The sequence below is a fragment of the Symphalangus syndactylus genome, chromosome X (assembly GCF_028878055.3).
Source record: "Symphalangus syndactylus isolate Jambi chromosome X, NHGRI_mSymSyn1-v2.1_pri, whole genome shotgun sequence".
Classification (NCBI taxonomy): domain Eukaryota; kingdom Metazoa; phylum Chordata; class Mammalia; order Primates; family Hylobatidae; genus Symphalangus; species Symphalangus syndactylus.
In genome coordinates, this window is record NC_072447.2 from 55,403,843 (window position 1) to 55,420,607 (window position 16,765).

Consider the following 16,765-nt stretch of genomic DNA (forward strand, 5'->3'; position numbering starts at 1 on the left):
CAAGTGTTTTTATATTTGAAAAACCAGAGGCTCAGTAGGGTTAAATAACCTTTCCAAGGCCCACAGGCAATGAGCAGAAGATCAAATCCTAGAACCCAGGTCTCTGACTCCTAATTCAGTGTTCCTTCCATAACAGACTGTCCCCCACCTCCAAAATCATGTTTTATCCTCAGCAATGCACCAGAATGATTTGCATTTGGTAATGAAGTGATGTCCAATTTCTTTTTTTTTTTTTTGAGACGGAGTCTCACTCTGTCGCCTAGGCTGGAGGGCAGTGGTGTGATCTCGGCTCACTGCAAGCTCCACCTCCCGGGTTCATGCCATTCTCCTGCCTCAGCCTCCCGAGTAGCTGGGACTACAGGCACCTGCCACCACACCTGGCTAATTTTTTTTTCTATTTTTAGTAGAGAGGGGGTTTCACCGTGTTAGCCAGGATGGTCTCGAACTCCTGACCTCGTGATCCACCCGCCTCGGCCTCCCAAAGTGCTGGGATTACAGGCGTGATGTCTAATTTCTATTCTCTCTTTAATCGCAACTTGATTTATCATATAAGGTTTTTTCCTAGCCCTTGGTCCAAACTTCCACATTCATGAGCTTATTAGATACTATAATGCCCTGCCTTCAGAATAGTATTTTGTTTTCATAATCATTTGGCAATAAAGTTCGTATCTAAAAATCAGGTTTATAATCACACTTTTTTTTTTTTAAATAGAGATAGGATCTCACTATGTTGTGCAGGCTGATCTCAATCTCCTGGCCTCAAGCAATCCTCCCACCCCAGCCTCTCAAAGTGCTGGCAAGGCATGAGCCACCATGACTGGCCTGCACATTTTAACTTTGAATACTTCTACTTTTTCAAATAATCTCACCAGTACAAACAAGTTTTTCAAAAGTTTTCTGCTACTATTATGAAATAATAGTCAAAAAAAGCATAAATATGTCAACTGTTTAAAAAATGTTTCTATTTCTTTAAAGAGAAATATGCTTTTAAGGTCAATAAAAGCTTTGAGTCTAGAATAATCTCATTACAAGAGTGGAAGTCTCATAAAAAGGTTGACCAAGTAAAAATAACCCAAAAGGAAGACAGAAAAATAAACAAATGTTCAGACTAAAAAGTTCTCAGTGTTAAAGGAGGCTGAGTATGTCTAAAAGTTTTTCCCCTTACATTTTACTACGAAAAGCTTCAAACATACAGAAAGTTTGAAAGAATCGTGCCCACCACCTAGATCCTACATATGTTGACAGTTTGCTGTATTTGCTTTATCACATGTCTACCCATCTATCCATCAGTTCATGTACTTTTCATTCATTTCAAATTAAATGGCAGAGTGGCCAGCATTAGTACACTTCACCCTTAAAGACTTCAGCAAAGATTGCAATGCTTATTTTTCTCTGAGGTAAAATTTACATAGAATGAAATACACAAATCTTAAGTGTACCATTCAATGAGTTTTGATATACCCAGGTTTTCACTGTAATTGTTTCAATAAAGATTTGTGTGTATATTTCTTTTTTTAAAAAATAGTACAAACTTTATTCATAAATAAAACTTCATAAAGATAAAAGCAGGGACATTTCCTGTTTTTAAAAGGGAATAGTGGAAGGCAGTATGCCATCTTATTTAAAATCACAAGTTAGGTTTTTCAGATGGATGACAGTTGAGATCATTAAATCCCATTCCCGCTTCTCAGATTTTCACAAAATAACACATTAAATTCTCAATGTGTGTGTATTTCTTAATTTACAATGTATAGCTATGAAACTCAGCATCACTAAGCAAATCTAGAATCTGAATCTAGCCTAGCTTCTTCTAAGAATAATCAATACGTTTTCTATTATATTAGTGATCAATTAATACATTATATTACTACACACACACACATTATCACCTACTCAATCAAAGCCCCTCCTTGCAAGCACAATACTTTTTTAAAAAAATCTGCTTACTAAGGTATACTGTTTTAAGTTAAAATTCGCCATTTAACTGTACACTGTCATCACTTCAAAAAAGTTCTCTCTTGTCCCTTTGCAGCCAATCTCTTCCCTCTATCACCACACCCTGTTCAATACCTTTTATTCTCACTGCACAAAGCAAAATCTTTGTTATCAATCAAGTTATAAGCAATAATGAATCTTGTAATGGAAACTGTATTTTGGACATAAGCATCTGTGCCATATCCGACTCAAGTTATGAAAACTTACATATGGTGATACATGCTTTAGATTCTCCATATGTAGATTATGGTACAGATACCCTGAAATTTATTAAAGGAAGTAAACTCTGCATATGTATTCTGTCAGCGTATAGACGTTATAATCTCTAATGCCATTATGATTATTAAAATAGTCTATGCTTCCAAATAGAAACATCTTCGAGCACAAATTTTTCAAAGTACTTTAATAACATTCTGCTATTAAGTACCCACTCGTGTAAAGCTTTACAACTAAGGAAAATCACTACTGATACATCCAAGATGCCCATTCTCAAGTAACATGACAGGTTGGCTGATTAAAAAAAAAAAAAAAAAAGAGGAACGCTAAATCTAGATGGGAAGAATCTTACATTTTAACAGTTATTAATTTGTACGTGGTGGGCAGCCTCTAAGATGGGCTCCAGTAACCTGGTCTCCTGGTATTTCCACCCTTGTGTAATCAATCCCCTCCCCTGGAGTGCAGGCTGGACTTACTGACTCATTTCTAATGAACAGAATAGCGCAGAAGTGATAAGACGTCACTATGAGATTAGGCTGTAAAGACTGTGTCTTCAGTCTTCGGCACTCTCTCTCACTTTTGCCCCCCTCTTTTATCTTTCGTGCTGGGAAATGAGCTGCCATGCTGTGAACAGCCAGCCCTGTGAAGAGGACCACAGCCAGTAAGGAACTGAAGCCTGGCAACAACCATGTGAGTGAGCTTGGAAGAGGATTCCTCCTGCAGTTGTGCCTTCCGGTGAGATAGCAGCACTGGACCACAATCTCATGAGAGATCTGGAGCCAGAGGCACGCAGCTAAGCCACGCCCAGATTCCTGACCCACAGAAACTGTGAGACGACAACTGCTGTTTTAAGGTAATTCATTACCCAACAATAGGTAACTAATATACTGTAAGATTTATATTAAATCAGCTGCAATTTGAGCTACAGATAACTAATGTAAGAAAATGTCAAAATGAATTCAATCATTAGTACCCAGACTTTCTCATTTATCTTTGAGGTAAAGGTTTATTTTTTTAATTAGAATTTTTATTGAGATAATTGTAGATTCACATGCACTTGTAAGAAATAATACAGAGAGATCCCTTGTATTCTTTGCTCAGTTCCCCTGTTGGTAACATTTTACAAAACTGTAGTATATTATCATAACCAGAATACTGACATTGATACAATCCACCCATCTTATTCAGATTGCCTCAGTTTTACGTGTACTCAACTGTGTGTACATTTCTTACATTTTAATTTTCTCCCATACTCAAATTATGCCCCTTTGTAATTAAAATCTAGCCATTACATTATTCCTTATAAATGTTCTATCTGATGGTAAAAGTTAAGAGATATGATTTCAGAATTTATTTCACAGCTCCAAATAAACTGAAAATGGACGCAGTAACAGGAAGCAATAAAGACCACTTATAGGTGATGTAATTGTCAAAGAAAAATTCACTTACCCTGAAAGTTTTCTTGAAAGCAAACTCTAAAACAAATGTTACTCTTTCCTCTTTCCCCAGAATTAATGTATTCGTATGTGAAATTCAGATGTGAAGTATTAAGTGCGGTTGAAATTTTAACACTGTCTTTTTTCCTCTTACGAAAGAAGTGAGAAGTTAATATTGTTTGTGCAACAATGCCTCAAAAATCAATATATCCAAGTTTTAATTTTATGACCAGGCAGTGTTAAAATTAATACTTAAACAACTACACACAAACAGCCAAGGAAAAAGTCAAGCTGATTACGAACCATGCAAAGCCAAACACTTTTGCATAAAAGATACACCTTAAAGGAAAACAAAGGGATACCTACTTTCTGCTGCTAGAAGTCCTAGGAGGAAGGCAGCATATGGACAAACAACAAACAGTATGATTTTAGAACAAGCAGGTTATCAAGCCACAGTTCGGCCCACTACATGAGCCACCAGAAGCATGGTCCCCCAGCCGACCCCAAAGTGAGCCCTCATGTTCCATGAGTACAATCACTGGAACTGTTTGGGATTTCAGACATCAAATGTTGGGTTCTGATTCTGAATTATTTGATTTGAAATATGAGAAAAGAATATTTCGACTTTGAATTTTTATTTTTTATTTTTTATTTTTTTTTGAGATGGGGTCTCACTCTACCACCCAGGCTGGAGTACAGTGGTGCAATCTCAGCTCATTGCAACCTCTGCCTCCTGGGCTCAAGTGATCCTCCTACCTCAGCCCTGGCTCCCTACCCTCCTGATAGCTAGGACTACAGGCACATGCCATCACGCCCAGCTAATTTTTGTATTTTTAGTAGAGACGGGGTTTCGCCATGTTGGCCAGGATGGTCTCGAACTCCTGACCTCAAGTGATCCACCCACTTCCACCTCCCAAAGTATTGGGATTACAGGAGTGAACCACCGTGCCCAGCCCCACGTCAAGCAATACACAGTTCATCATAAGATTAAATGAATTCTAGTAAATGCATAATGTATGAATTTCAATAATCAAAATAGAAAATTATCATGTATAGAAAAATTGTTTTACATCGTAAACAACATACCTAAACATGTTTGATTTCTTACTAGATGACAAGTTTTTAAACTGTTATTTTAAATATTCATATTTTCCTAAATGCATAGAGTATTACTCTTTTTATTTTCCTTTCCTTTTTTTTTTTTGAGATGGAGTCTTGCTCTGTCACCCAGACTGGAGTGCAGTGGCATGATCTTGGCTCATTGCAACCTCTGTGTCCTGGGTTCAATCAATTCTCTTGCCTCAGGTGGATTACAGGCGCGTGGCCACCACGCCTGGCTAATTTTTGTATTTTTAGTAGAGATGGGGGTTTCACCATGTTGGCCAGGCTGGTCTCGAACTCCTGACCTCAAGTGATCCACCCACCTCGGCCTCCCAAAGTGCTGGGATTACAGGCATGAGCCACTGTGCCTGGCCCCTTTCCTTTTTTTTGAGACAGGGTTTTGTTCTGTCATCTAGACTTGAGTGCAGTGATGCACTCACGGCTTACTGCAGCCTTGACCTCTTGGGCTCAAGTGATCCTCCTGCCTCAGCCTCACTAGTAGCTGGGACCACAGGGTGTATGCTACCACGCTTGGCTAATATTTTGACTTCTTACAAAGTAGAGGGTCTCCCTATGTTGCCCAGGCTGGTCACAAACTCTTAGGCTCAAGCAATCCTCCTGCCTTGGCTTCTGAAACTGTTGGGATTACAGGCATGGGCCACCATGCCTGGCTCTTTTTTTTTTTTTTGAGACAGAGTCTTGTTCTGTTGTCCAGGCTGGAGTACAGTGGCAAAATCATAGCTCACTGCAGCCTCAAACTCCTGGGCTCAAGTGATCCTCTTGCCTCAGCCTCCCAAGAAGGTAGAACTACAGGTGTGTGCCACCACACTCGCCTAATTTTGTTGTTGTTGTTGTTGGGGGGACAGGGTCTGGCTCTGTCACCTAGGCTGGAATGCAGTGGCGCCATCTTGGCTCACTGCAACCTCCGCCTCCCAGGCTCAAACAATCTTCCCATCTCAGCCTTCCAAGTAGCTGGGACAAACAGGCACATGCCACCACACCTGGTTAATTTTTGTATTTTTGGTAGACATGGGGTTTTGTCACGTTGCCCAGGCTGTTCTGAAACTCCTGAGATCAAACGATCCACACGCCTTGGCCTCCCAAAGTGCTAGGATTACAGGCGTGAGCCACCGCACCTGGCCCGGCTAGTTTTTTTGATTTTGTAGAGACAGGGTCTGGCTATGTTGCCCAGGCTGGTCTTGAACCCCTGGACTCAAGTGATCCACCCGTCTCGGCATCCCAAAGTGTTGGGATTACAGGCATGAGCCACCATGCCCAGCCTTTAGCCCCATTTCTAAAGATGAAAATGGTAGTAGAGATCTTGACCTAAAATCCCAAAGAGATTTATCCTAAATATATTATAAGCATGTGATTATATCATACAGTCACAGTATGACAATACAAACCATTACTGGATCCAATCCCCTTAAATAGGGTCCACTGTAATCTGAGTGTGAGGAGAGAAGACAGAGGTTTCAGCTAACAAAAGAAGTTACAGGTGGAGGGAACAAAATGGAGTAGAAGAAAAGACAGACATGAAACAATAAGAAGCACTGGGGACCACACCTATAAACACAACTAGATCCCTGCCTTTCATGTGGGAAGGGCTCTGGATAATGACCAAGTCATCTTCTCTAAGACTCCCATTTCTGAATGTTTTTGGAAATCACCTTCACTCAAAAGAGGAAGATTCACATCCTAATTGGTAAAGGTCAAAATGAGGAACTGTATAACTTCTGGAATGGGAAAGTTGATCTTGTCATTTTAAAAAAGTTCTAAATTTTTGTGGGTATATAGTATGTACTTATGGGGTACAGGAGATATTTTGATATGGGCATAATGATCACATCATGGTAAATGGGGTATCCATCACCTCAAGATCTTGTCATTTTGCACAGGGTACAAGCACATACTAATTGGTAAGAAATTCTGTGTGTGTGTATGTGAATGTGTAGGTGCACACACATGTATAAACAGAGGAGAGGAGAAGCATAAATACTGACAGATGCTCATGGTACAAACAGGGAAGAAGCATTAGCACATTAATTCTTCCTACATTGCTAACTGGGGGACAAAAACCTCAGGCTCTAGGAAGGGCCCAGGGCCTCAGTTCCAGTGGTAATATATGAATATTGATGAAGCTAGTCCAAGAGTACAAAAATCAAAGATGACAAATATGGAGTGACTCTAATGAAAGAAAGAAAAAAAGCTGAGGCCAGAGGACACATGATTCAGGAGTTAAGTAAATAAAAAATGCATAAATAAAAATTCAGAACACACATACACACACATTTACATATACATATAAATGGACCCTATGGGTTTTTAGTAAATGATCCTTGAGAATATCACACTGGTAAGATGGAAATCTGAGCATTTTATAAAATGGTTTTGGTTTTTTATTTTTTTATCTCTTAATTTTTTTTTTTTTTTTTTTTTGAGATGGAGTCTCGCTCTGTTGCCCAGGCTGGAGTGCAGTGGCGTGATCTCGGCTCACTGCAAGCTCTGCCTGCTGGGTTCACGCCAGTCTCCTGCCTCAGCCTCCTGAGTAGCTGGGACTACAGGCGCCCACCACCAGGCCTGGCTAATTTTTTTGTATTTTTAGTAGAGACGGGGTTTCACCATGTTAGCCAGGATGGTCTCGATCTCCTGACCTTGTGATCTGCCCACCTTGGCCTCCCAAAGTGCTGGGATTACAGGCGTGAGCCACCGCGCCTGGCCTTTTATCTCTTAATTTTTAAGAGGCGAGGTCTCATTTTGTTGTCCAGGTTGGAGAGCAGTGGTGTGATCACAGCTCACTGCATCCTCAAACTCCTGAGCTCAGGTGATCCTCCTGAGCCGGGTGCCTCAGCCTCCTGGGTAGCTATGACTACACACGCACACCACTGCACTGGCTTATAAAATGATTTTGTGAACACTGGCAGGTTGTTTCAGGGGTACTTATATACAGTTCATCAAAACAAATAACTCTTCTATGTTCTTCCCCTTTGGATACTTGTATGCATGCGTTACAGATTTTTTTTTTTTTTTTTTTTGAGACGGAGTCTCGCATTATCGCCCAGGCTGGAGTGCAGTGGCATGATCTCGGATCACTGCAACCTCCGCCTCCCGGGTCAAGTGATTCTCCTGCCTCGGCCTCCCAAGTAGCTGGGACTACAGGCGCAGGCCAGCACGCCTGGTTATTTTATTTTATTTTTTTGTATTTTTGCAGAGATGGGGTTTTGCCATGTTGGCCAGGCTGGTCTCGAACTCGTGACCTGAGGTGATCCACCTGCCTTGGCCTCCCAAAGTGCTGGGATTACAGGCATGAGCCACCATGCCTGGCCGTGTTATAGATTTTTATATAGAGAGAAGAACTTGGTAACTGTTTCAGGAGGTAACTCACAAGACAGCTCTACACTGAAAGATTCCATTCAAAGCAGTGCTGCCCACAGTCTGATCTAATACGACTGACCTGGGGAAAAGCTTATATCAGAAGTTTTTGTTGAGAGAGAAGGTAATCAAAAGATCCCAAAAGACTGACTAGGATGTTGGATTGGATGGAGTGCAATGCTGGGTCTAGAGTGTGGAATGGGGAAGAAGTATTACTGAGGTAAAAAGAAAAAAAAGTGAAGTTTTGGTTTTGGAGCCACAGGAGAAAGCAGCTTTGGTATTAAAATGAAAAGGAACAAGACACATGTAGACAGGATTTGGTTGCTGACAAACTTCCTTAGAATCCATTGGAGGATTTAACTAAATGCACAGAAAAAGTTTATTCACAATGGGAGAGAATGGATGTAAATACCAAATGACTCACACAGATGAGTAAGTGAATTATCCAATTACCTGAGGAGGTAGGGTCTTCGGAGAAATCTGGTAACTCTTCAGGGGGATCCCCATAGAATGAGTTGAATTTGTGACTTGACACAGCGGCTAGTACTGCACCCTAAAACAAAGAGATGAAAAAATAGATTATTAAAACAAATACACAAATACAAATAAGTTATTTAACAAATTATTTATCTTAAGGATTATCCATTAAGTCAAATATATAGGAGATGATGGCTAGAAGAGAGGTAGTTTTTAAATTATTTCAGATTCCTTGAAATAAATTACATATGCATATACCAGAATTATACTAATTGGGAATTGTAAAAGTATATGAAACCACTTACATCTTGAATTCAAACATGTAACACAGAATGGAATATTCTGCAGTTATTATAAAATGATGTTGTAGAAGTGTGTTTAGTGGAATGAAAAGATGTCTGTGATTAATTACATGAAAAAGGTTTAAAATCAATGTATATTATAATCTCATTTTTGGGTAAAAAAGTTAACATGGATATAAAAGACTGCATATACACCAGAATGTTAATAGCATTAATTATCTCTGGGTGATAGGATTATGAGTCATTTTTCTTTTTAAAATCTTTTTTCCCTCTTTTTGTTTTAACAATGACAATGTGTTACTTTTGTATAGTAATTCTGCATCAGGCCACACAACAGAATCAACTACATATACTGTTTTAAGCTATATACATAGCCTCCCCTTATTCCTAGTTGGAAATCACTGCCATTTGAGTGCATGACATCCCTTAGGACTGTAAAGCGGAAAAATGTTGGGAGTTACTGCTTCAGTAAATCATATTTATTTTATTTTTTATTTAAACAGCTTTAGGGGTACAAGTGGTTTTTGGCTACATGGATAAATGGTACAGTAGTGAAGTGTGGACTTTTAGTGAATCTGTCTTCTGAGTAGTGTACCGTGTACCCAACAGGTGATTTTCTATCCCTTGCCCTCCACCCTCCCCCATTCTGAGTCTCTAGTGTCCATTATACTACTCTGCATGCCTCTGTGTACCCATAGCTTAGTTCCCACTTATAAGGGAGAACGTGGTATTTGGGAGTAAATCATTTAACCTCTCTAGGCTTTCTTATCTGTAAACTAAGAATATGAAAACGGGCCGGGCGCGGTGGCTCATGCCTGTAATCCCAGCACTTTGGGAGGCCGAGGCAGGTGGATCACCTGAGGTCGGGAGTTCGAGATCAGCCTGACCAACATGGAGAAACCCCGTCTCTACTAAAAATACAAAAAATTAGCCGGGTGTGGTGGCGCATGCCTGTAATTCCAGCTACTCGGGAGGCTGAGGCAGGAGAATTGCTTGAACCTGGGAGGCAGAGGTTGCAGTGAGCCGAGATCGTGCCATTGCACTCCAGCCTGGGCAACAAAAGTGAAACTCCGTCTCAAAAAAGAAAAAAAAAGAATATTAAAATGGACTTATCTTACAGGATTGGCAAAAGTCATAATGTATTCACGAAAGTGCTTTGCAAATTGTAAAGCATGCTGTAAGTGCATATCATTACTAACTCTACTAATAAAGATCTAGAACATGAGCACAGCCTTTTGCTGGTCTATGTAGAATCACTCATTTAGTTAGTTTATCAAATCACCTAAGTAGTCTAAGTCTAAATTTTAAATATTAACTCTTGAATTTTTCTGGAAAGATAAAACTTGTTTGTGTTTAGGTATCTGCTAATATGAGAACATTGTTTTTTTTTTGAGACAGGGTCTCGCTCTGTTGCCCAGGCTGGAGTGCAATGACACAATCTCGGCTCTCTGCAGTCTCAACCTCTCAGGCTCAAGTGATCCTCCCATCTCAGCCTCCCAAGTAGCTGGGACTACAGGCATGTGCCACCACGCCTGGCTAACTTTTGTATTTTTTTGTAGAGATGGAGTTTCACCATGTTGCCCAGGCTGGTCCTGAACTCCTGTGCTCAAGCAATCCACCCACCTCGGCCTCCCAAAGTGCTGGGATTACAGGTGTGAGCCACTGCGCCTGGTCAGAAAACATTAATAAAATATATTTCCATAAAGTTTACTTACTGTAGAAAGGGAAGAGCAAAAAGAGAGAAGTGATATTGATGTTAACATTCCAGGTAACTTTTGAGATTTCCAAAAGTCTAAAGTTATGCATGAAAGGTTCTAATGCAGAATTATAGCTACCATGTTGAAAAAACAGTAGTGAATGTTGAGCTCTTCTTTTTATAAAAACTTATTTTACTTTACGTATTATACATGTTTCCTAAAAGCTGGGTGGGAATGGAATTTTTATATATCAAATCACGTTTCCCACACACGGAAACTAGGCTTTTAGAGATGCTTTATTTTTATTTCCAAATGAAGTACAACTGTATTTCTTAAGATGTTAGTTATATGCTTCAAGGCCTGTTCTTGCTACTATAGTCAAAGATCTATAATAAATACCTATACTACTAGGAAAACACTATCTAAAAGAGCCCTGAGATGTAAATGCTTTTGAAACAATAGTAGTATGCTTTAAATTTATCTGTCTTATGACTAGCAGTTTTGTTTACGTAGTTTTTTTTTTTTTTTAAATAATAGAAACTGAGTCTCACTATATTGCCCAGGCTGGTCTCAAACTCTGGGGCTCAAGCACTCTTACGGCCTCAGCCTCCCAAAGTGCTGCGATTACAGGTGTAAGCCATGGTGCCCCACCTAATACTTAGTTGTCTGAACCCAGTGACTATAGGTGGTTTAAATATTCAGTGCAAGCCATTATGTAAAACAGCAACATCATTCTGAAATAGGTCACGGATTCATAGAATTTTATTAGTTTGAGAATCAACCTTAGAGATTATTCATTCTAAGGGACTCATTTTGCAGATGAGAAAACTGAGGTCCAGAGAGGCTTAGCAACCTGTTAAGGTCTCTATCAACTTAGAGACACAATGAAGAGTAGACATAATTGACATCTAATGACTACTCTCCCCAGTTCAAGGATTTCTGCTATACTAGGGGTCAGCAATTTTTTTTCTGTAAATAATCAGACAGTAAGTATTTTAGGCTCTAAAGGTCATATGGTCTCTTTTGCAACTACTCAGTTCTACCACTGTAGTGTGAAAGCAGCCATAGACAATATGCAAATTAATGTACTTTGCTATGTTCTAATAAAACTTTATATACAAGAATAGGCAGTGGGTTGGATTTGACCCCCAGGTCATAGTTTGCCAACCCCTGTATTACATTATTGCTATTGATTGCTAATGTAATATTGCTCATCGATAGCAATAATGTAATACAACAATTAAAAAATCAGATTTTATAGAAGTAGTTCTTCAAACTTTCTGGTTTATTAAACCCTTGACAAAGAAGTTTTCTACCTGCTTTAATTTAGAAGGTATAATTTAGTATCTTTTAAGGGTGAAACATAATACTTTTGAGTTAATTAGACTATTCACAATCTGTTAAGATAAATAATATTAAAGTTGTAATTTTCTATCAAGCAAATTAACCTAGAAAGGAGAAGGCAGATTATAAATTCAGAGAAAAAGAGCACCACAAGTTTTTAATTTGTAGTTAAGAACTAGAAATAATTCTTAATCATAATTATAGTTTTCTTGAAATGTCAATATATCAAACATCAAAATGGAATGCTTCTGGCTAGATGATTCTGTGTGGCATTTAAAGAAGTGGAAAACAAGAAAATGGTTAGGTCAGATTTCTGCTAAGTTTAACTACTGAATGTGCTTAAGGAGGGAACAAAGTTATTGAGGAACACAAGAGCTGAACAAAGATGTATTGCTGACTTGAAGACAAAAGCCAAAAACGGAATACTCCCGTTTTGGTATTTCCTGAGCTCAGACACATGCATTATGAAGTTTGATAGGCACAATGGCAGAAGGGTACATTTTTAAACCCTAAATACAAAATACACAAGTATTGGATATAAAATAATTGGTTTTGTACCTAAATAACAAGGTAATACACAGTCATGGCAGGAGGGTACATTTTAAAACATCTAAATACAAAATATACAAGTATCAGATATAGAATAATTGGCTTTGTACCTAAATAACAAGGTAATACATAGTCATATTCCTGAGTGAACAGGGAATATACTGAGGGGAGAAAGTGTATCACCAGAACATACCAATAGAGTGTTAACAAAGAAATTTGAAAGATAATCATCCTATTAGAATTCAGACGACTGAACTCAAAAGCCCTAAAAAGGGTGGAGAATTTGGAGAGGTTGAGGCTGAACAGAGATGACCAAAAGTCAAGAAAATCATTTCAAGGTAGAGATGTTAAAGAATTTGGGTTGATTATACTTAATAATTAGGTCCTAGATGATAATTAGGTGAGATGATTAATTAAATCAGAACTTTTGATATGTCTCCATATAGATAAAACCAAAGTTATCATTCAGTTTAGTCTGCATAGCCTATACATATATAATACTCAAACATAACCTAAACATAGGTCTAAAACCTTTAATTTCATAATATTCAGTCAGGATATATGACTAGAAGAGGCTGCAGTATTTTCTCTAGCGAAAATGAAAAATGGGACTTGTAAGTGTACTAGATATAGCTATACTTAAGAGTAATTACATGGAATAGATATCTTAGAAATTCTTTTGGGTCTATGTAAAAGTATTTTATAAAGATGGTCTTAAATGTACATAATTTTCAAAATCTATTGCCCAACAGGAAGTAATAAATTCTACATTTCAGAATCATAAACTGGTTGGACATGGTGGCTCACACTTGTAATCCCAGCACTTTGGGAGGCCAAGGTGGGAGGATTGCTTCAGTCCAGGAGTTTGAGACCAGCCTGGGGAACAGGGTGAGACCCTGTCTCAATTAAAAAAGAAAAAACAACATATATCTATATATGTGTTTCTTTTCTTTTTTTGAGATAGAATTTCGCTCTTGTTGCCCAGGCTGGAGTGCAATGGTGCAACCTCGGCTCACTGCAACCTCCGCCTCCCAGGTTCAAGCAATTATCCTGCCTCAGCCTCTTGAGTAGCTGGGATTACAAACATGTGCCACCATGCCCGGCTAATTTTGTATTTTTTTTAGTAGAAATGGCGTTTCTCCATGTTGGTCAGGCTGGTCTCGAACTCCTGACCTCAGGTGATCCGCCCGCTTCAGCCTCTCAAAGTGCTGGGATTATAGGTGTGAGCCACCGTGCCTGGCCTATATATGTATTTCTTAAAAAAAAAAATCACAAATTAATTGATTTGTAAAATCAATATGTAAGATCAAAATCACTTCACTTATTATTTGTGGAACTGTTCATACCCGAATATTTGCGGAACTGCTCATACCAGAATAACAGTTTTCAGTTTTTAGAATTAAGGTCCCCACCCCACTTATTTTTGAGACAGAGTCTTACTCTGTCACTCAGGCTGGAGTGCAGTGGTGTGATCACAGCTCACTGCAGCCTTGACCTTCCAGGCTCAAGTGATCCTCCCACCTCAGCCTTCCAAGTAGCTGGGACCACAGGCGTGTGCAACCACACCCAGCAAATTTTTTATTTTTGTAGAGCCGGGGTCTCCTTATGTTGCTCAGGCTCAAAGGTTACCTTTTGGATACCAGCTTTAATGCTCTGATTAGCTGAAGCCCACAACGACTGCTATCTCAATTTACTGCCTTTGTACAAACCCTTACTACAGAGAGGACTGTATGTAAATGCTGGGTTTCATTAAGGTACAAAGGTCTTTGATAAATCTTTAAGTTAGTTTTTGTTGAACTAACAGAAAGAAGATTGCCAAAAAGTATCTATTATAGCTTCCTGATTGACCTATCAAAAAGTGCTGCTTAGGTATAAGCATTACTCTGCAGGTACCAAGACTCCATAGCAATACCGTACAATAGAACTATCTGTGATGAAGGAAATTTTCTAAACCTGTACTGTCTAATACAGTAGCCATCAGCCACACGTGGTATTGAGCATTTGAAAGGTGCTAGCGCAACGGAGCAACCAAATTTTACATTTTATTTAATATTAATTTATTAAAATTGAAATATAAATAGTTACATATGGCTATTTACTACTGTATTGGATAGTACAGCTTTATACAGTACTAGAAAATGGCACTCCTAAACAAACCTTTCGTAGTTATGCACAGTTCAGGAACACAAGTGACCAATCAGTAAGTCGGAGAGTACTTTTGCAATTTGCAAAATTAATAAAGGCCGGGAGCGGTGGCTTATGCTTGTAATCCCAGCACTTTGGGAGGCCGAGGAGGGCGGATCACTTGAGGTCGGGAGTACAAAGCCAGCCTGGCCAACATGGTGAAATCCCGTCTCTACTAAAAATACAAAAATTAGCTGGATGTGGTGGTGCCTGTAGTCCCAGCTACTTGGGAGGCTGAGGCAGGATAATCGCTTGAACCTGGGAGGCGGAGGCTGCAGTGAGCCAAGATTGTGCCACTGCACTCTAGCCTGGGTGACGGAGTAAGACTCTGTCTCAAAAAAAAAAAAATAATAATAAAGAAAAACTGTAGAAAGTTATTAGAAATCCTTGCTTTCTGTATATATAGGAAATAAATGATTTTATCCTCTTAACTGAATCACGTGGACTTAACTCACCATTTCTTAAATGGACTGCAATAAACTTACCCAAACATAGAATATTGCTTCTATTTGTATAAAATTTCTTCAACATACTTTACTGTGGGGAATTTGCTTTCTAGGGGTAGAAATAATTGAAGAAGCAATAGGGATGACTTCAGAATACATCCCCTCCTGAGGCTCTTCTCTGGATAGACATCCTCAGATACCCACAGTTACCACTTTCCTCAGTACCTCCTTCAGTAGATGACAGCCAGGGTTAGAGTACAGGTGTGCCCCCTCAAGAGCCCCAGACCACAGGGCACAGATTTTCCACACAGCCTGGAGATCATGCAGTCTGTCTCATGTATCCTAATATTCAGTTTGAGAAAATATGATCCTCATATTCAGTTCTGTGCTCAGAACTATGTAGTTTATTAAAGTATTGTTATCTAGAGGATTCTTTTCTTTTTTTACTGAAGTATTACAATTCCAGAGCTTAGTATGAATTAGGAGGAAAAAACTTGACACATGAAACATGTGGTAAACAAAATGGGGAAAATACATTTTCCATCATCATTCCATCATGACTAAGTTACCAAAGTAATTTTCTTTCTTTCTTTCTTTTTTTTTTTTTTTTTTTGAGACAAGGTCTCACTTTGTCACCCAGGCTGGAGTGCAGTGGCGCGATCTTGGCTCACTGCAACCTCCGCCTCCCAGGCTCAAGTGATCCTCTTGCCTCAGGCCCCCAATAGCTGGGATTACAGGCATGCATAGCCACCACACCTGGTTAATTTTTGTATATTTTATAGAGACGGGGTTTCACCATGTTGCCCAGGCTGGTCTTGAACTCCTGAGCTCAAGCGATTTGCCCGCTTTGGCCTCCAAAAGTACTAGGATTACAGGTGCGAGCCACTGTGCCTGGCCACAAAAGTAATTTTCTACTGCTTTCTGTGAACTCCCTTTTAATCACTTCCAAGGGAGTCATTACAAATTAAACTGTCACCCACCACTGAGGAGGTTAAGAATAGTGTCTGGGTAGGATGAGCACCTAGTTGTGTGAATATAAAGTGTGTGGTGGACTCTGAAAGCCAAGGAAGTTGCAATCTCTGTTCTAGAAGTCCACTGAAGAGGCAGAATGGGAATTAGTTCCTTGAGGATGGTAGGTGTAACATGTTTTAACAAGGTGGCTGAACTACTCAAAAGAATACAACCTTAACAGAAGCCAAACACATTCACTAATGATCCTGCTGATGTTCCCAGTTCTAGGTTGTTTGGTGGGTCTTAAAACTTTAAATAGCCCTGCAAAGGGATGTGGTAAATCCACATGACCCCTCTCTGTTTTGACAGCTTGGCCCTGTCCAAATGAATCTTAGTCACCACTTTGGCTATTTTAGGCCCAAGTCTGATTCTGTGGCCCTGGGAGAAGTACAGCATGTGTTTCTTGTGATGGGGCAAGCCCAAACTCTCTGGTGAAATGTCTGTATTTGGGCAATGAAAGGTTCAACCCCATACAGTGTAATGTCACATGAGGCCAAAGCAGCATTAGGTTTAGAAGGATTTATAGAAGAGTTGACAAAAAAGTATAATAACAGTTTCTTTGGGGAGGAAACTAACTTCAAAAACAGTTGACCAAATTTCACTTTGGATAATAAAAGAGTTTTTTATTTGTAGGC

At 39.3% G+C, this 16,765-nt stretch overlaps 1 protein-coding gene across 16 annotated transcripts in view; it reads right to left on the reverse strand.

Annotated features, from left to right (window-relative positions):
- CASK (calcium/calmodulin dependent serine protein kinase) overlaps positions 1-16,765 on the reverse strand; it is a 402,784-nt gene that overhangs the window by 103,090 nt on the left and 282,929 nt on the right. For 8 of the 16 annotated variants that reach the window (XM_063634517.1, XM_055269150.2, XM_063634519.1 and 5 more), the window contains exons 10-11: positions 8,574-8,673; positions 4,014-4,031 (exon numbers count right to left, since the gene is read on the reverse strand). In XM_063634517.1, the coding sequence (XP_063490587.1) occupies positions 4,014-4,031; positions 8,574-8,673 (118 nt within the window). The remainder of the gene's footprint in view (positions 1-4,013; positions 4,032-8,573; positions 8,674-16,765) is intronic. The other 8 variants (XM_063634523.1, XM_063634522.1, XM_063634520.1 and 5 more) reach the window with 1 other exon arrangement.